The following is a 20720-nucleotide window of genomic DNA, read 5'->3' on the forward strand; positions in this document are numbered from 1 at the left end:
CCATTTTTTTTTTTTTTAATTTTTAGAGCAAGAGAATGGGGGAGAGGGGCGGAGGAGGGAGAGAGGGAGGGAGGGAGGGAGGGAGGGAGGGAATCATACGCAGGCTCCACATTCAGCACAGAGCCTGATGTGGGGCTTGGTCCCACAACTCTGGGATCATGACCTTAGCCAAAATCAACAGATGGATACCCGACTGACTGAGCCCCCCAGGCGCCCCTACCGTGTAGGGCTTAGGTCTCATTCTGTTATCCTATATTCTCCTCAGACAAGACTGACTGGATGGGAGGAATCGACATGGCCGAGATCCATACATTGTTGGGTTTTACGTTTCCTTAGTTTGGGAGAGAGTGCGTCCATCTTCTTAAAATCAGTTACATCTTGGGCAGAAACAGTGAGTAGCTTTTGTGATCGTATTAAAGCTCAAATGTATGTCAAGGGGTGTGTACAGATGCTGTGTGGCTAAAGGGGAAGGCCGTACCAATTATGAAGCTCTTCTCAGCCTCACGCCCAGTATTTTTAACTGTTTGTGTGATGCTGGGCACGGAACTCTGCTGACATTTCTGCTCTGCCAGCTGGCATCCCATTGGGCCTCTCCAGCAGGATGCACCTGAGGGAGGCCTCAGTGCCGGAGGAAGAAAAGGGACCTGTTCCCTCCTGTCCCCATCAGCATCACCCCTGTTCAGCAGCAGCAGCACGTTCCCAGAGCCACAGCCAGACCCAGTCGTCACTTCTGACCCCTCTGACCCCCCCGGAGCCGCTCTGTTGTGCCCCAGCGACACCAGCACCGGGGCGAGCAACTTCCTGGAGTTGCTGCTTCCTGGTTCTTCCACTGTCAAAAATCCTATCCTATTGTTAACATGACTTGCGTGGGTTCTGTCTTCTATTTGGACCATGACTGACAGACACAGGAAGCTTCTATCTATTGAAACGGAGTCCCAAGACTGTATCGTTTAAATCCTTCATCAACAATGACTGAGGCTCTGCAACGTCTCTTTCTCCCATGGTTTTTCACACGGGCACTTGGGGATTTCCTCAAATTCTAATCCTTTGAATTTCCTTCTGTTCCAATATTCCTCACCCCAAGTTGAGAATTAAAATAAACTGTATTTAGATATTAAAATTTTGAATTGAGAATATTTTTAGAACACATGTCAAGGATACTGCATCGTCTGAACTGTCCTACACGTTTTGTTCCGGAATGGACTTAAAAGAGCCACGCACGCAAGAGCAGAATTCGCAGCAACCACCGCCAGTGCCCCCATTTCCCTTCATTAAGAGTCCACAACCTGGTTCTTGCGGATAGTTTTCATTTATTACTGCAGTAGACAATCGCTCTGAAAGTGCAACACTAAATCACTTTGTCACAGCCTCTGCCCCTCCACTGGCAAATTCTTGGAAGTTCATTCTTGGAGCATCGCGGACCACAAGCTTCTCTCTAGGTGGATAATTATTGCCACTGCCAAGGTCACAGGAAAAAAAAAAAAAACCCACACACATGAATAGAAGGATAAAATGAGAAGAGCCCTCGAGAGTAGGGGCCAATTTCAAACGGGAAATCCAGCAGAGGGGTCAGGGGACAACAGCCCACCTGTGCAAAGTGGAAGGTGACTCCCCATCTCCAGGCAGCAACCTACCATGTTAGTGAGGTTGGTCTGGGCACACCTTTTGCCCGCTTTGTCCCCAGAGTAGGTGATCCCATAACCACTGCCGTGTCATACTGCAGTGTAGCAGAGGCCCATGGAGTCAAAAGGAAGTAAAAGGACCTCTCAAGCCAGTTTGGAAAATGGGTGCTTTGGCTAAACTGACTCTTCAACCTCCCGCTTAAAACTGCTGGACAGAATATCCGGGAGAGCCCTGCGGGTAGGACACTGCCTGAGAGAAATAACTCTTGTTCTGACCAGCACAGGGCCAGCATCTTTTGATGGGAAAAGATAACTTTCAAATACTGCAATGCCAAGGAAGAAGGAAAACATGAGCAGTTCTAGAAAACACGAGAGATTAAAAAATCTGAACGAGACAAAAAAAAAAAAAAAAAAAAAGCGCAAAACTACGGACAGTACACCCAAGCACTCAGCCTGACAGAACCCTCCCTCACGAACACATCACACACATACGCACCTGCTTGCACACACACAACAGGTAGATGCCCCAAGGAGGGCAAATCCAAATGTCTGCTCTCTTTGGAATTCTCATGGCAAATCTGAGTGTAGGCAAACGTGAAGCCCTTCCTGGGGTCTAGACAAATACTCAGGAGGCAGCCTTCGCTCCCCATTTTAGCCAATGTCGCTCCCCTGTTTGCCTGAGCCCTTCACAATTATCTGGGCACTACAATTCATTCTTCATACTCCTGGAGTTTAAATCATGGCTAGATCTTCTTATCCGATCTAACTTCACCTGTAATGGAAGCACCTCCCTTTTGGCTCCTGCACTCCCATTCTTTCGGGAAAAAGCATCCCAAGACAGTGGTAATTAGAGGGGGTTCAGGACTTGGAAAGTAGGAAGAGAGTAATATAAATACAATAAGGAAACGCCGATTACTCTCATAGGACTTCTCTGAGACCAGGTGGCGAAGGCCCTGGCCGGCAAGGACAGGTTTTAGGAGAGGCCTTAATTTAAGGTACTGCGATCTCTGCTCACAAGAGCCAAGTAAGACAGCGCTCCCTGCAGGCTGCTGTGGGACTCGTACTCAGTACTGATTTCAATCCTAGGTGCTCTTTTGACCTCTCTGACTTCAGTCCTTCTGGAGTCAGATCACCAGGCTTCTCTGATGCCTGACTGGTCTTTTTTAAAGCATGCTTGCAGTGGCCTGTCAGAGGTTTCTGTCTGGACATCATGGGTCAGCACGCATTACTAGCATTATCTACCAGGTGACAAGGACCGAAAGCAGGTCTCCTCAACCACTGCAGACAGGCACAGCCATGCAAAGAAAGCCACCCATCACGGTCACCTTCTCTTCGGATGCCCCAGTTTTGGGATCATAGAATTTACCATATTAAGTGTTCACACTGGGCAACAACCAAGCTTTCGCTTCCCTTCCTCAACGAGGGTCGTGCAACAGGCTGGACACGCAGGCCCTGCTCATCTGGTTTCAGACATTGCCCTCAGCTCCCAATCCTGCACTTGGAACCGCTATTATAACCTAGCTCCTAATCAGACTGGATTCTGCGCCAGTTTGATTTACCAAGGCATACCTTCTGAGCTGCCTCAGTGAAACCAGTGTGGCCCACTGGATTAAAATTCTAAGTGCAGCAGTGCCTAAGAAGAAAGAGTCCCACAGGAGGGTAGAACTGGAGGGCATAAGGCAGGAGACTATACAAAATCAGTTAACACATTTTCAGGAAATGGTGGGCTTGGGGGAAAAGGGGAGAGAAATAAACAAAATGGCCCAATAACTTAATGGCAGAGCTAGAAGAGAGCATTTATAGCCATTCCGGGACTCTCCAACAAAAAGCTTTTCCTGGATGCACAGACATTCATAATACTGACAACTCTCGGTCGACAGCTCTGGCTTGTACACGTGGTCACGATGCCCTTCGTACAGCAGAGGAGAGCACACAGAACGCCCGACAGGCATCTGGACCGCACACAGCAAAACAAAAGGCTGAACTCCACCCCCCCACAGAACCCCATTAAAAAAGAAGTTTGTCTATTACAAAGTCACGTTTTCTGTTTTTCCGCTTTATAAAGTCAGCGATGCTGGAGGGTGTCTAGCGGAATCTGTCCTCCAGGAATGAGTGCAAAAGGGGAGCACACGGCTCAGGGACGTCCCTTCAGTGAGCAGATGGAAGGACCGGCTGGAGACCTCCCATCCATTTCGGACAAACACACACATACAGAAAAGGATTATTGCCAGCTTGTGTACTTTCACAATGTGATTTTTGTATTTCGAAAGCTTGAATTGTCCCTGAAAGAAAAAAATGGGAGAAAACAGAGCATTCAATACACAGATCTTCTATAGGCAACAGCACACATATGGGGCAGGGGATGGGAGTGGGGGTGGAGGCCTGAACTCCGCTGCTCCAGGGCCCTCCTGATAGATATACCTACCCCAGAACTTCCCTTCCTTGCTAATCTAATGCCAACATAGCAAACCGCCTCCCGAGTCCCTTTGAACACTTCAACTCAACTGTTTTCAAGAGCCAAAAATTAGAAACAACCCAAATACCTATAAAAAGGGCACTGGTTAAATATGAATATTATGGCACGTTCATCCAATGGGACACTTGTGCAGCTTAAAAACAACAAGCCAAGGAAGCTCACACTAATATGGAAAGCTCTCCAGGAGAAACTGAGAAGGTGCAAAACAGTGTGTGCCCATAGTACGCCACGTTTTGTGTAAGTGGGGGTGGGGGAAATAAGGTCAGAGTTCACATTGCTTGTATGGACATTGAGTCTATAAGGCTATACAAGAAACCAACAACAATTTGTTACGTGGGGCAGCAGACGGGGGAAGGGGGGGGGAGCACAGCAGAGTCTGAGCAGATAGAGTGAGAGTGGGAGGGAAACCCCTTTCTTTCGCACACACAAACACACACATACATTAAAAAAAAAATCCATGTGATTGTATCACGTATTTTTTAAAAAAATCAACCAACCAACCGAAAAATCTTTAGTTCAAAACTTATCGCTCCTTATAAAAGGGTGTTCCACGAAGTGAAATCTGAGTACCCTTAAGACACTCAGCTAGAATTCTTGAAAGAGAAGCATGGATGTATGCGACACATCATCAGAGGCGTCCTCTCAGTTGCCTTCTACTGGATGTGGGCAGGTTGGCCACCCACTAGAAACCTTTCCTGCTCCACACTAGAAATCCAACATCTCAGCAGCCCACACTGCCATTTGAATCCCCCAGTCTCAGGGCTACAAAGGGCCTTAAAGGCCCTCTGCTGTAGCCCAGAACTTCAGACTTTCAAATACCTGAAATTCTGAAACAGGAATTCCCATTAACCTGATTTTTGAGTCATTACTTCCCTTTAGTTTTGATAGGACATCCTAGAAGCTTTAGCTTTAACTGACCATCTTAATATTGCTACAATTTATTGGGCATACGGCTGTCAGTCTGAGGTAATTCTGAAAGAATATGCTCAGCCTAGACAAATGGCAGTTTCCAGTTACCAACTGGCTACCAGACTCTCCCCTGTGATGGCGGTCGGCTGCCTTCACTACCCAAGATGAATGACTGTAGACAAGTACACTGAGAGGGGAAACGAGGCGAACTCTGTCTGGGAAGAAACCGACATTATCTCAATAGTCCACTGGTATTTTTATAACTGGACGCATGACTATGTAGCTCATTTGTCAATGGCTACTGAGTATTTTGATCTAAGGAGGGGAAGACTGAAGATGAAGAAAACTTAATGGGGTGATCTTTTTTAAAAGGGCTTTCACAAGGACAGATCCCACCGAGGCGCCACCAGTAACTAGCAAAGGATGATAAGGAACATTTCTGACTATAAAACAGAGAAAAGCAAGCGTAAGGGCCATGTGTGTGTGATCTCCCAGTCCCTTGGGGATGATGCGCTGTACTACTGAGACTACGTGTCAGAGAACCTCTCTAATAACACAGGAGTGGTTAGGAAGGAACAGTCTGCTCTGTTCCATTTCTTCCCTCTGCCCTCTACCCAGTTCCCTCTCTCCCCACAGAGCAAAAGTCAACCAGCAGGGGAAAATGAGTGAATAGAAAGGCAGGGTGTGGGAAGGTAGAATCACAGAATTTTCTAACAGTGGGAGAATGATCTGTCTTTGGAGTAAGAGAGACAGCAGGCAAGTGTCTGGACCCAGCCTTTTCATCCATTAGTGATACAGAAGAGAGAACTTTCTGGACAACTCATCACTGTAAACAGGTCACCTCTATCTTTTGGAAGAGTCCCTGTACTGTGCTGGGGTTGGGCCACAAACAAATTCTCTCTGTGGCAGGTAAACTGAAGAGCTCTACAACACTTTCCCATCTAGATGTTTACTATTTATTCTAATTATTTCTGTCCTAGATCTCTTCACGGTCAGAAAATCTAAGAAATCACAATTATTCTAAGGTTTATTTGTAATGTGGAAAAGGGGAGAAGAATAAGAAGCCAGGATAATCTAGCTAAGTTCCCCCAGAGTTTGATTTAAAGGAAAACAAAGAGCAACGAGAATGGGTGACAGGCTGCTGACAATGACAATGACAGGCTGGTGGCAGCTGGTGGCTCTGGTCCAGCTTCTCTAAAAAAAAAAAAAAAAAGTGGGCTGAGAACAGCTCGGTGCCAGATGTCGTCTGAGGAATGTGTTCATCTCAGACCAGCTGAGAACTAATCCTTGGTTATGTCCATTACCCCAGGCTGCAGTGCCAGAGAGATTAAGAGACAGAAAAAGGAAGAAGGAAGAAAGAAGAAGGGAGTGGCAGGTCACAGGCAACGTTTAATTTTTCAAAAAAGATGGGCTTCTGTTCTCATAAAAGCAAACTATAATTTAGAAAATCCAGAGTGAGCTCCTAAAAGCTAGCCCCTCTAGCCACCTAGCAATGTTGTGATGGAGCATGGGCGACCGGGAAGGCTTTTCTGTTGTTTTCGTTTTTTCAAGAGACCTTTTAGAAGGAAATAAAAATTTTACATCCTCATCTATGAATTTATGAAATAAAAATATAAATTATATATAAATATATTGAGCCCAGTGTATTGATTTAAAGGGGCTTTTCAGACATCAGTTTTTCCCTGTATCTTAATTTATCCCAGAGGATTTTTACACTCCAGGGCACAGGACACAGGAGCTAAAAGACCCACAATGCTAGAGAGGGGTCAAAAAGAACCTTTCTCGGGGCACCCGGGTGGCTCAGTTGGTTAACCTCCAACTTCAGCTCAGGTCATGATCTCACGGTTCATGGGTTCGAGCCCCACATCAGGCTCTGTGCTGATAGCTTGGAACCTGGAGCCTGCTTCGGATTCTATGTCTCCCTCTCTCTCTGCCCCTCCCCTGCTTGCACAGTCTCTCTCTAAAATACATTAAAAAATTAAAAAGACCTTTCTTTACTGGATGACTCTTTATCCTGATAGCAGGACAGAAATACCAGCGCCCCATCCAAACTGGCTTCCAGCTTCACATTCCCAGGTATTTGGGGGGAAAACTGTTACCCAAATACTCTGTAACAGCTTTCTAATCTGCTCTGCCATTTCGTACTTCTCTAGAAAGGACAATTTCCAACTCCGGGAAGAATAAGCTGAGGTTGAGGCAAGCTCCTGAGGGTGGATAACACAGGAGCAAGGTGGTTGGTTCCTCAAAGGAATGCCTCTCCATTCTTGCAGGAAGTGGCCACAGTGATTCCGGGTCCTCAAGGGAAAACTGCGAGCTGAGCCACCGAGTAGGAGCCCTACCTGACTCTCTGCTCTGGAGGCGGATCTGAGAGTGCACTCACAAATCAGCCTACAGGCTTCCGTACAGTCTTCAGAGGAACATTCTCGGGCTATCAGCTGTCCACCACAGGCCAGCTCTGGCTTCCACCCCTCTCCCTCCCTGTATATTAAATAAAACTACAAACCCTTCCTAGGTTCAGTGGGGCAAGTTTCCATCTCTAATCTCCCACTGAGGGCCAACTTCATTCCCCAACAACACAGATCATTGCTCTGTGCATGCCAGCCCAGACATAAAAGTAACCTAAATCCTCCTCAGCAGCTAACTGGGACTTCTATTGAAGTCACGGTTAAAAGGGCAATACTGATTTGTAATGCAGATCAAATGAAATGGTTCTAGAATATTAGCAGCTATATGTCATAGCATAAAATATCGGATCAACTGAGAAGTATTTGTGGTTCAAGAACAATTACTTAAATAGCAGTTTTTAGTTCCTCCTAGATCATGGTCTCCTTGGAGGGGGAAAAGAAAAGGTGAAGAGGACGAGGAGCCAAAGTGTTAGGAACCTTTAAAAGAGCAGTTCAGAGCTAGCGTAGCAGCTGAGAGCACCCCTTCAGGGGTAATGCGATAGGGATGAAATAGAGAGTCTTTTTCAAGTCTTTAAGACAATGACGTGAGTTGGTTTTTTTGTTCAGACTCTAATACTCCAAGTATTAGACTTCCAAGGCTGCGCTTTACGCAGGAGAACACCTAAACCATGAAGTGCTTCTTCATCTGCCAGATAAAAAAGATATAGGGGCAACAAAAACAAGAAACAAGAGACTGCAAAATGGCAACGATGCAAATACAGGATTTCAAGGCAATTCAGAGATCTCTTTCCCAAGGGATTCAGTGTTAGTGAAGGGGGAGGGACAGTTTTCCCCCATTCTGATTATTCCAATTTCATTTTAAAGCCTTTTCTCCCCCGATGGAACATAGATGCTATTGATTCTTAAAGATACCATCGTTTTCTGTACTCTAAGAAGTAAACGTTGCTAATTAAACTACGTCCAAAATCTTTCTTATCACATTCACTGTGAGCACCCTGATTTTAGGGATATTGAAAACAAAACCAAAAAATATCCTAGAAATAATTAAATATGGTAATGTTATTAAAATGATTAAAACAATTGCATGATAGCACCAGGCCTCTGGAAATCTGACTTATTTATTTTAAGTAGCTGCCGTTTTCAGCCTGCATTTCAGTGTACCCAACATTACAGCCGATGCTTGTTTTTCATCCCTCCTTGTATATACTAGCAGCCACCTCTGACCTGTTAACTATATTTTACAGAGAAAACTTTTAAATTGAAATTTAAAAAATCTAGTATGCCTAAAAATTGAATTCACAATAAAAGAATTAAGCTTTAAAAAAAGACATGCCTGGCATCATCTGTGTGTGCAGGACTTCTGAGACCGTTTATCTAAAGATGACCCAGCTCTGCAGAGTACTCAGACCCCGGGTCACCTGCTCTGTCCCTCTGTGTCATCCTCTCTTGCTGTCTGAGGGATGCAGATCTCCTTTTCTCGAAAAAGCCTCATTTCCCTCCTGGGAAGGGGGAGTTCTGAAGCGGCTACTACAGCTGACACATTCTGTTCCAATTTTAGCAATTCTCTATTGCACAGGGATGGGGGGTGGCGGGGCGGGAGGGTAGTTAACGCCCAGGACTATGCTCTCAGCGCAGGCACATGCAGTTACTGTCTTCTCATCCAGAGTAAATTGACCCAATTCCCTCTGCTAGAGACACAGACATGGACTTGGCACTCTCTTCATGAACTGAAACGCAAATGTTCTTAAAGTCAATGTGTCAGCTGACCCAGCCTTCGATTTCCCGGGGCCTCTCCCTTCCAGTGACATGTGACGGTTTAGTCAAGCACGCCCCTGCATCTGTCCCAGCTCACTCTGTGAGACCCGCAGGTTCTACCACTGTTTGCTCACACTTGATAGACACCACCAGCAGACAAGGGACATACCTCTCACCTAACCCACACCAGAGCCCACGGAACTGTCTTGTCAGTCACAGGACACTGCCAGATGGCTTGAAACGGCCACGTCTGGGCAAAAGACAAAGGATCTGTGGCACGTCTATAATCATGGTATGTTGGCATTGGAAGAGATCGAAGACGCTTTAGTCTGGGGAACCTCATTTTCCAAACGAAAACACGGGCACGGTAAGTTAAGCAATCCTCCCGGAGGGCCACCGGGAGACACGTGACCCTGGGAGGACGATCTAGTGGTTCTGGACTTGGTGCTTTTCTCTGAGACTGTGACAACCAGTCAAAGAGGAGAAGCTGGAGCAGGCTCCATGTTGGCAGAGGCAAGGCTGGGGGTAAACGGGGAGAGGGCACGCCCTTGGGAAGAGGGGGCCTGTGGCTGAGAGGTATGTCACAAGGTTACAGAGAAGATAGACAAGGCCCTACCCTGAGTGTGAGAGACAGAGGGGAGCGTCCGATCAGCGGCCGCTGCTGTTCACCAGGCCATGAAACTCCTCCCAGGCCCTGGCAAACCAGAGACAAAAAACACAATAGCACATTCAGATCAACAGCTTTTTAACAAAGAGAGCACAGACACGATAACCCCACATCCCACTTGAGATACCTCAAGGTCGGGCGGAGCGCACCAGTACCTGGAAGCAGCGGTCAGCCTTCCCCCTCTAGACGTTGCCCTCACATCAGCAGTGGCGGCCAGTTGGCACTGCTCCTGGCCGGCTTGACTAGCGAAGTCTGGCCCTGTCCCCTCAAGCAACTGCCACAGTCCTCCTACCTGCTGCTTCAAGTCTACAGGGAGGCCCAGGAGGTCAGAGCTAAGCTCAATCCTCTCTGGAGACACCCCCAATCACTGGGGTAGAGGGCTTTCTGCCCTTGGGGGCGTGAGGGCAGGTGGCAGGACTATTGTTCTTCATCAGGCCTCACTCTGCGGGTAAAGGCAGGTGCCCAGAAGCATTACGATGGCTGCAGATGCAATGAAGCAACTAAAGCGCTTTCTCTGCTCTCATTTCCAACTGTCGGGCCCTTCCCAACTCACACCCCAAATCTGTATCAGATTCCATCCGTTTCTGGAAATGCCCATGTAATTACTACCTTACACTGTGTAGGTCATAGCAGCTCAAATTTTTAGGGCTCAATGATCCTTGTAACTTTCATGCCAATTAACTTGATTTAGTGATTGGGGTTAGGAAGGAGTAAGAAACAGGACTGCAGGGTGCCCGGTCTCTCTGGATGCCGCTCCACGAAGAACAAGCCGTTGGTGACTGCTGGCCAAAGAACCGGGAGAAAACCAGATCCCTCACGTGTCCTTGAAGCCCTAAACCACTTCAAGTTTCCTCAGAGAAGCTGATGTCCTACCTTTCGGCCCCAGCCACTTTTCAGCTCTATTAGGGACAGACTACCTGGCAAATTCCTTGGGAACTTATATATATCATATAATGGGTAATTCAATGCTTGTAAATCTTAAATTCCTTACTGGCAATTATTCCATTCTCAGTTTAAAGGAATGACAGTATCTTGGGTGACAACACATGTGTCACTCACTACAGGTGTGATATGGCCAATAGAATATACTTCATTACCAGGCCTTCTACAGGTAGGTTTTCTTTAAGTAGGGAGGGATTTAAATACAGAGACCTGGTACAACAAATTCCTTCTTCCAGGTAATACTTATACCAGTTTCATTAGTTTTTTTTTCCTTTTGAACAGGAGCAATTATAAGTTAATGATCTCTTAGAACAAGAGGTTGATCTGCAGGTAATGGTGTCTTTAGAGAGTATTACCAAAGCTACTAAGACATGCTAACGATTGAAGAAATACGTAAGACCGCTGATCAAGCGTGCCAGTCTTTGTCAATTCACAAACTCAGTCTCCAAAGCAAGACATCTGTTCCACAGCCCTTTCTGGAGATGCTGATGCGATGAACGTCCTGAGTCCACGAGTGAGATCAGAAGGCTATTTCATTCTTCCTTCCACATGAAGATTAAGGGTAAAGCAAATCCGATGTTTGGGCAGCGACCTAGGAAACCCCTCTTTCCTTCTAATAGTGAGATTTCAATCCTATTTTAAGCAACTTAGGCATCAACAAATTACGTGGCTGTGTTGAAGCTTCATCTCATTTATCCTTTTGTTTCCAGAAAGGCCTATGCTAGTCCAAAGAGAACAGTTCTCAGTGTTAAGAACCTGCAGAATTACAGATTTCAGAGCTCCCTCTAATCCATTCCAGTATGAAACTGCCCTCCCGTTTTCTTCAGAGGTATCTTCTTCAGGTGCTAAACCTCCACATGAAGAGGCTGGGTCTAGTAATTTCCTTACACGGACTCAATGGACACCAAACAGTTGGCCACAGTCACTGGAACAATCACACTTATGTAGGCCAATGCTTGGCTAAGAGGCAAGTCAACCACCTAAAGCCAAGTGCGCATATTCTAACTATTCTCCATCTGACATCCTATGCATACTAGGTAATATTAAAAATTGCTTCTTCTAAAGGTAAAGAACAAGTTAAATGTTACAAGTGTCCAATGAATGAATGGAGTTTCTTTAAAAAAAATTACTCTGAGATTAGCAGAGTCTACAGGGGATTCTGAACAGATTCAAATGACAAAGTGACAGTCTTTTAAAGACCACTCCTGTCCCAGCTCGCTTACCAGAAAGCAAATTCTGAGAGCCGAGATCTCATTTCTCTGTAACTGTACTTGCCCCCACTCCACTCAAAGCCTGGTTCACAGCCTTGCATGCAGCTGGCCCTCAATACTCATGGACATGCTCCGCCTCCGCTAGCCTGGGCTTTCTTGGCTTTGAGCATCAGTATGGGGGAACATCTCCTAGACGCAAAGCCAGGCCAGCAATTATGCTGGTGTGACCTGGTGCCACCAGGCTACGATCCCATGATTTAGCCACGTCAGAGGAAGGGATGGTTGGTTCTTGCCTACAAACTTCAATGTCTACATACAATGGTATCTAGACGTGGTAAAGCAAAGTCCCCAGGTTTGACCCATCTCTCCTCTGGAATAAAGTAATAAAGAGAAGTCACCTACCCTCAACTTCCTCTGCAGAGGGGTCTGGTCAGACTCCCCAGTACTGTGGCCCACTGAGTGAAGCTGGCCCTGTCTTCCCCTTTTCCGTTCCAGGCCAGACGCACAAAGGAACTCAATGGGACTATTCCAAAGAGGAATTTCCTCACAAAAGACACTGCTGCTTTATGTGGCTCTGTGCCAAGTTTTATCCTGGTGGTCCCCTGGTGGTTGCAAGTCTGGCTGCATTATGAGACTTCTCCTCAAAAGAGGATACAGTTAGTTACTTGACGTCCGCAAGTACCCAAACCTATGAAAGCTCAGCTATGACTGGTCTCATTAAAAGGAGCCATGCACCTGAGCTAACGCCCAACTTAACAGGTTCCCCATTTCTCAATGGGACCTGCTCACCCTTCGGGGGCAAACTACTGGCAGTGAACAGGGGTAGGAAGCGGCAGGCAGGCGTCCCCTCTGCAGCGAAGCAGCTCACCACGCACTGTGCGCACCAGCGTTTGCCTCAGCTCCCCTAAGAGGGCGGCAGGAAGAGGCCACAAGCAGGGTGAATAGGGGAAGGCTGGACAAACCAAACAGTTGAAAAAGGACACTGAAAACTGGACTGAAACATAGCAAGGTGGAGAAACCTGACTGAGAAACCTAAGCTACTCCTAAAAAAATGCCCCTTGCCGTTTCCAGCAGCCCCCTCGACTCCAGAGAACTGGGGGGAGAGCAACTGTTGGCCCTTTCTTCCTTCACTTCCCTTGAATTCTCAAGTCACAGCAGCTGCTGCTCCTTGGCTTAAACCAAGCCACACTTGTGGGAGAGCCACAAGGACTAGAACAAAGCAGAACAGTTCGGACTTCAGTTCACGTTTTGGTAAGGATCACAGGGGCCGCAGGGTAGGTTTGGTGCTTTCTGATCAACTCTTACTCTAGAAGGTGACATCAAGCTCATCTCCTGGACCGGTTTATACAGCTGAAATTAAGGTCAATACGTGTAAATAATATCGGAAGGCAAGAGGGAAAAGGCCATAGAAAGTAATTCTTCGACAAGCGCTGAAAACATAGAGAATAGGCATTTCCGTATGCCAACGAATCTCCCATTTTCTAGGTACTTCAACCAATTTTGGATACGCAGTAAACAGAGAAACAATGACACAAACACCTCCGGAATGTTGAGTGCTAGTCCCAGTGTGTGTTCTGTGAGATCCTGGGCCATATGGAGACTGCTGGTCAGTGTGTAAGCACGGGTGTTGCTGCCAAAACGGAATGGCCGCTTTGGAAAACTCCACATTACCCCCACGGCCACCTTCAAGATGCTATTAGGCAACCTGACCTCAAGTTCTATAAAAACGGTTCCTTTTTGGTTTTGGTAGTAGCTCCCAAGAAGACCTCAAGTAACATGAGGCCTGCTGGAATTCTACATGCAGGTTAGGCGCCTGAAGGCCGAGCTGCAGCGCGTACAAGCCAAGCCACAAAGCCACGAGGGGCCGGTATGTCCCACAGTCAGCCAGCCTACGGAGCGAACTCCTACAGGATGAAGACACTGCCCCGCCCTGGATCCTGATGCACAATAACCCTGGGAGAAGGGCTACAACCTTGAAACCTTGCAAGCAGGACTAGCTCAAAGAGGAAGATGATTTGGTTCTAGACGGAAAACAGAAGGGAGAAGGCTGGCAAAGAGCCTGTGGCTTGGGCAGCTTGGCACAGTGAGAAAACCCTGTTAACACAAAGCAAGGAAACTACAGACACACAGCCACACACAGACAGAAGCAGGGCTTTACCTCCGAGCAAGAGATTTCTTTGAAGTAAAGGCAAACAAAGCGAAGCAAAGGCCAAGGATCCCCCTTTCCAACTTTAACAGACTTTCAAGCTGAATTCGAATCCGAAATCACTCCGTTCTGGTTATCAGCGTGACCAGATGGGAACTACAATTCAAGTACCAGAAAATGGGGTCTCATTTTGAGAGCGAGATGTCACCTCATTATGTCAGACCTCAGCAGAACTGGAACAAAATACCATGTGACACTACAATGGGCTTATGGAAATGAGGCTGCATTCCCCAGATGGCCCTCCATGGAGAAGTCTGTGCCATTCCTTAATAAGGTGACAGTCAGTCTGAAAGGCCACTTCTTTGATGCACCGTAAAGAGCAAGAGCATGAGACAAGCTAGTTTAGCACCATTTATTAAGTGATCTCAGCTGTTGTTGTAGCTGCTGCGTGTCAGCCTGTTCTTAAAACATAAAATGCTCTTCCAATTCCTCTCGTCCAGGACAGAAGGATCTTCCAGGTAGCTCGCCAACAAAACAAGAGACTCCGATGAGGCCAGCTTCAATGATGGTGCCATCCAGAGAGGGAGAGGGTCATGGCACATTCAACCGCGGCTTCCAGAGGTTTTGAAAAAGGAGCCTTTGGGGGCCCAGCCTGCCTGGCATTCTAGTGGAAGTGCAAAAGGTGGGCACATTGGGAGAGGAAAGAGAGGGAGACGCAAGGGAAAGTAGCATCTGGGAATCAAGGAGGGTTTTCTGGTCCCTGTAGCTGCAGGGCTGGAGTGCTAGGCAGATCTCCTGATAAAGCAGCGAGCAGCCAACTAAGGCAAAAAGCCCACAGGCTCTCCTAGACTCATAAGGACTTGTACACCTTTCTATAAAAGTCAGGAAGAACCGCCTCAGGGTATTAGAGAGGGAGAACAGTGGAGAGGGGAGAGTTGAAAAATACCTCTTTCCCTTTCCTATCCAGGTGAAAAGGTTACTTTGGGGGGAAGTGGAGGGGGGAAGCATTTGGGAACCTTGAACATAAGAGTCCTAGAAAAAGCAGGTGTGGATCTCACCAGCCTGGACTGTGTCGGGCTGGAGGGCAGAAACTATTCTCTCCCAGAACAAAGAATAGGGAAAACCTGCCTAGAGAAAAACAATGCTAACTCCAGACTGCTAAGGCAAGCAACCGGGGCCATGGCTGGCTAACGCCTGTTGGTGGCTACGATGAGTCACACGCAGCCATTTGATTATGGACCAACTTTTGTGGCAGGGTTCCCAGGAGAAAACTGGCATTTAGCTAGTTTAAACCAACTCCACCCACACTGTCTATGAATGCATGGGAAGAAGATTCCCAAATGGTCTGCCTGCTGAACACCATCATTGGGCTCATTACTAGTCTTTAGTAAGAATAACATGATGATGATATTATTACTAATGATGACGATGATAGCAGTAATAATACTTGGCCCTGTAAGAGCATTCTCCACCTGAGGACCTTCAATTACAAAGATTAAATCAGCCTCACGACAACCCTGTTAGGTAAAGTATTATTTATCTCCCATTTTACAGATGGGGAAACTGAAGCAGAGCGGTAGAGACTTGCCAAAGGCACATACTGATACTGGAGTCAAAGAAGAGAGTTAAACCTAAAAGTCTTGACTCCTAGTTGGCTAGCTCTCCCTCTAGTTTTGAGAAAACCTAACAGCCACTCCCCACGACTTCTTCATAATAACCTGAATTTACTTATGACATTCAATCACTGAAGGAGCAATCCTAACCAGTGATTCTCATTTGTGGATGTCCAGCTCTAGGTACCCCAAGTCCTAGGTAGATCGCAAAGCTTACTTCCCCTTTGGCATTCCTGCTTTCCCCTTAGATTCTACTCTCACAAACACACTGTTCTGCTTCCTCTACAATTTCAGCTCTACACACAAGGAAGTGGAGTCATCGTTCCCAGTAAGAAGTCAATTTCCCAGGACAAAGAAAACAGACTGACGCTAAGAAGTTAAAAAGACATGCAAAAGTGGGGTGAGGGGCAGACAGGGAGGAGGACTTGATTGTTCAGTGAAATCATCTTAAAAAACAGCAAGAAAAGGAAAAGCACTTTGTCTTTCATTTTAAGATAGTGGTTAGTGAATGAAAGACAAGACAGCCTGTGTAAATAAAGCAAGCCCAGGCGGTGCAACTGGGGTTGTGCAGAAGGGCTCTCTCTGATGCAAAGCACCCCACAGTGTAGGCGGGCAGGGAGCCTCACCAGCAAAGAACTGCTACAAGTGGCCAGAAGCACTAGAGGGGAAGACTGGTCTGTCCCTTCTCTGTAAGTCAGGCTCCTGCATGACCATATTCCTCTGGGCCCAACTAAGGACCTACTTCTGCTAAGCTTAGGGACATGCCCCCCAAGCACCCCCAACACGTACTTGATGCTGTCGGTGTGGGTTTTGTACTCCATAATGGTGTTGGGAGGTAGGTTAAGCACTCGCCGAAGCGTATCCCGGATTCGGGCTGTGGTTGCTTGGTCACTGGCAGTCTTATTCCATATTGAAATAATGTCCTCCTACAGGAGGAACAGAAGCGATGGTCAAAGCAAGCCAGAGGCACTGAAGAGAGCAAAGGCAACACGAGAAAGCGGACCCGCCCATGGGGTGGCTTACCTGAAACCGGACAGAGACCACAGCCCCACAGATCTCCTCCCCGACCATGAACTGTTCCCCCAACATGGCCAGGATGAGATTCTCCCAGCAACGGGACGCCAAGCCCTTCCGCAGCCGAATAATCCACTTGCCACCATTTTTATTTGCATCATCCTGGAGAAGAGAGAAAGCATCAAAGTTAAATGTGGTTTCACAGCTCTTTTACTTTTGCATGAAGGCAAGAAAAAGCCAAGGATCCCTTGAATGCTAAGAAGTCCTGTCACTTTCCAGTTATTCAATTTTATAGGAAAAACGGTGGTAGGGCCAGGGAGACAAGAAATGGGGGGGGGGGGGGGAGGGGAGGTGGGAATCCTGGGTATAAGCCATTACAATAAATGGCTACACTGACCTTTTAAAAAAAATCCTCTTTTTCTGGAACTACTTTAGGAATCAAAATGAAATGATGTCAGATTTCAAATACTGATCATTCCTTCCTTCATCCACTAAAAGTTTACCAAGTGTCACCAGGTCTCAAGTACACAGACACAGTCTCTACCTAGATTTGCTCTAGTGGAAGAACAGAGAGCCAAGAAAATGAACTGCAGCAATATAGTCTGATAAGAGATACACTAAGTTAAAGCGGAGCAAGACAGTCAGAAACACTCAAGAAAAGGAAACATTTAAGCTGGGTCTTGAGCGACATATGGATTAGGCAGGTAAAGCAGGTGAAGGCTTTGAGAAAAACTTGTCTGTGTACAAACTGAGACTGTGTGTCAGGGGGATGAAAAGAGGAAGGCGAGCTGCACTTGGAGGGAAGGCCTGGCCACGCTTCCCTTGGAGGGAGGTGAGGCCTGGAGGGTGACTGCAAGGTCATGTGAGCAATGCAGAGCGGCACAGGGCCTATAGCTGGGCGTGTGTGTGTGTGTGTTTTCACGTTTGTCTTCTAGAAAAATGCCCTGGCATCACAACAGAAGACGGATTACAGCAGGGTTCACAGAGCTCAGCTCTGGGTCTCCAGCTACAGCCTGTAAGCAAGCTTACTTTTTATCCACTTCAATCACGTGCACACACGACCAGTTTGATGGGAACAAAGGTACTTCTTTTTTTAAAGTTTATTTATTTTGAGAGAAAGTATGAGTGGGAGAGGGGCAGAGAGAGAGATTGGGAAAGAGAGAGAATCCTAAGCAGGTTCTGCACCGCGCAGAGCCCGATGCGGGACTCCAACTCATGTACTGTGAGATCATGACCTGAGCCGAAGGTGGACGTGTAACTTACTGAGCCACCCAGGTGCCCCAGAGGCAATTTTTTAAAAAGTATTTCAATATTGTTATAATACCATTTTAGTGATTAAAAAAAAAAAAAAATCTCTGTAAACCACCCACACAGACAAGCAATGACATCAGTGCCTTTTCCTACAAGTGCCTTTTCCTACAAGTCCTGGCCCCAAGGATACACCAAATAGTGATGTAGCTTTGAGAGAAGACTTTAAATACTTTTAACCTTGGCAGGGCTAAACAACAACAACAACAACAACAAAAACCACTCAGAAAAGTGGTCCAAGATCCTCAGTGCTCACCTCCCACATGGGTTTAATTCCTTCTTTGAAGAGATGGAAGTCGCTGTGGCCTGTCAGGTCCCCGGGACGGACCATGTGGCTGTAAAACCTCCAGAACTGCTCCACCTGCAGAGAGAAGGTCCCAGAGTACAAAAGATGGGTCTTTTTTCTTTGAATGAATGTGAGATCTAAGAGAACATAAACATGGAAGATACTGTGCTACAGACTCTACTTTTTGAAGGATACATTTTCACTAGGGGAAGTGAGAAGGAAGGCGTGTTGTATGGGAAGGAAAGTATGGAAAAATATCCTATTGTTGATACAAGAATAAACTCTTTAGGCAAAAAAATGCCAGCCTCAGCCAGGAGCCCTCACTGTGGAAGCCCTAGGATGATCATTACATGATGTAAGAGGACCTTGTTTTACACAGTGGAATCCTTTTATTTTATTTTAATTTAATTTATTATTTTTTTTTAAGCAGGCTCCACCCAACATGGGGCTTGAACTGACTAGCCTGAGATTAAGAGTCGCATGCTCTATAGACTGAGCCGGCCAGAAGCCCCAACACGGTGGAATTCTTTCAGTCTTGAGGTATATTAAGTTTCACATAACCTCAGCCTAAATGTATTTTTTTAAGGACCAAGTCACTTAAAAAAACTTTTTTAAGTTTATTTGAGAGAGCATGTGTGTGTGCACATGAGTGGGGGAGGGGCAGAGAGAGAGGGAGAGAGAATTCCAAGCAGGATCCGTGCTGACACAGTGCAGAGCCCGATGCAGGGCTCAAACCCGTGAACTGTGAGATCATGACCAGAGCTGAAATCAAGACTTGATTGCTTGACCGACTGAACCACCCAGGTGTCCTGAACCAAGTCACTTTTTAAACAAAATAGAGTGTTGTTAACTACAGTCATCATGCTGTATGTCATATCCCGATGACTTAATTTATTTTATTTTTTTAACGTTTATTTATCTTTGAGAGAGAGAGAGAGAGCAAGTGAGCGTAAGCAGGGGAGGGACAGAGAGAGAGAGGAGACACAGAATCCGAAGCAGGCTCCAGGCTCTGAGCTGTCAGCACAGAGCCCGACATGGGGCTCGAACTCACAAACCGTGAGATCATGACCTGAGCCGAAGTCAGATGCTTAACTGACTGAGCCACCCAGGTGCCCTCCCCACCCATGACTTATTTTATAACCTCAAGTTTGATCATTTCTCAAAGACTATTTGTTGGCAGATACAGCATTAACTACAATGCATACATTTTAGTTGTGTTTGGTTACTGTGCAAAAGTGATGGCATCTACCACATGCATTACCGTAAACCATGGTGGCTGCTGCTAAGGCCAGGACAGCCAAAACCAAAAAGAACTTAGCCTCTTATACTTGGGGATTAAGTTCCTCCTCTTAGCTAGAAAATTTGTTTCTCTTTGCCCCTCCTTCACCATCCTGTTAGAAAACTAGATCTATTTCTCTATCAGATGCACGCTTATTCCTACTCTTCAAGTTATGCCCATTTACTTCCCTAGTCCTCTGTAACTCGCAGAGGACACCCACAGAGTACTGGCTGGTGAGGAGGCACGCTTTAGGAGGAAAGAAGAAACGTGAAGCAGTCTGAAGACAGTTGGAAATTGCCAACACGCTGCTGAGGAGCAGCTGAAAATGGGTACTGAGTCGACACAGATTCAGGTCATACTTCTAGATGTGGACAGCAACTAAGGATAAACAGTGGAATCCTTTTATTTTCATAAAGTGTAAGGCTTTACACTTTATGAAATGGCTGTTGCTTCAATTCTTCTAGACAACAGAAACACAGAAATGTCTCATGTTACAAAGAAGTCAGGAAGAAATGCCATTCACAGGATTCTGAAGCAAGGTCTCATCTCAACAACTGCGATGTTTAACTGTATATGGTGATCAGGGACAGTAAGTGGTCACGTGCATACAATGAGCAGTAATTTTTTTCTCACTCTGACACACGGGGAAGAAACAAGATACAGCCACTAGAACCTGTGGTTCACCGTGGATTAGGAACTGGAGGTGGGGAGGTTAGGGAGAAAGTGTAACAACCACCCCTAATTCCCTCATCAAGCACTGCTTTTTTTTCTTAAAAAAATTTTTTTTTTTTTAAAGACAAGAGTGTGAGCAGGCAAGGGGCAGAGAGACAGACTGAATCCAAAGCAGGCTCCAGTCTCTGAGCTGTCAGCACAGAGCCTGACATGGGGCTCGAACTCACAAACTGGGAGATCATGACCTGAACTGAAGTTGATGCTTAACCAACTGAGCCACCCAGGCGCCCCAAAATTTAAAAAAATTGTCAATTATTAGGATTAAGGACCACTGGGAAATACTGCTTTGGATTTCATTAAGTTTTCATAATATGATTATTTCTCTGTGAGGAATTTAATATTGGGAGACATTTCC

General features: G+C 46.3%; 1 protein-coding gene and 1 long non-coding RNA gene across 6 annotated transcripts in view; one reads left to right on the forward strand and one right to left on the reverse strand.

Moving 5' to 3' along the window:
* The first annotated feature begins 70 nt into the window (after positions 1-70).
* On the forward strand, positions 71-8505 carry LOC128777292 (uncharacterized). The gene is made up of 2 exons (XR_008422527.1): positions 71-391; positions 6317-8505. It is a non-coding gene; the product is annotated as an uncharacterized LOC128777292 (long non-coding RNA).
* Positions 1291-20720, reverse strand: part of EIF4E2 (eukaryotic translation initiation factor 4E family member 2) — a 29836-nt gene continuing 10406 nt past the window's right edge. The window contains exons 4-8 of one of the 5 annotated variants that reach the window (XM_019445557.2): positions 18325-18429; positions 16770-16922; positions 16536-16672; positions 9784-9861; positions 1291-3904 (exon numbers count right to left, since the gene is read on the reverse strand). In XM_019445557.2, the coding sequence (XP_019301102.1) occupies positions 9816-9861; positions 16536-16672; positions 16770-16922; positions 18325-18429 (441 nt within the window). In that variant the 3' untranslated portion in view covers positions 1291-3904; positions 9784-9815. Of the gene's footprint in view, positions 3905-9783; positions 9862-11028; positions 12628-14531; positions 14798-16535; positions 16673-16769; positions 16923-18324; positions 18430-20720 lie in introns of those variants that run through there. The other 4 variants (XM_019445558.2, XM_019445556.2, XM_019445553.2 and 1 more) reach the window with 4 other exon arrangements.

Source organism: Panthera pardus, unplaced genomic scaffold (genome assembly GCF_024362965.1).
Source record: "Panthera pardus isolate Hobbes unplaced genomic scaffold, ASM2436296v1 HiC_scaffold_10, whole genome shotgun sequence".
Lineage (NCBI taxonomy): Eukaryota > Metazoa > Chordata > Mammalia > Carnivora > Felidae > Panthera > Panthera pardus.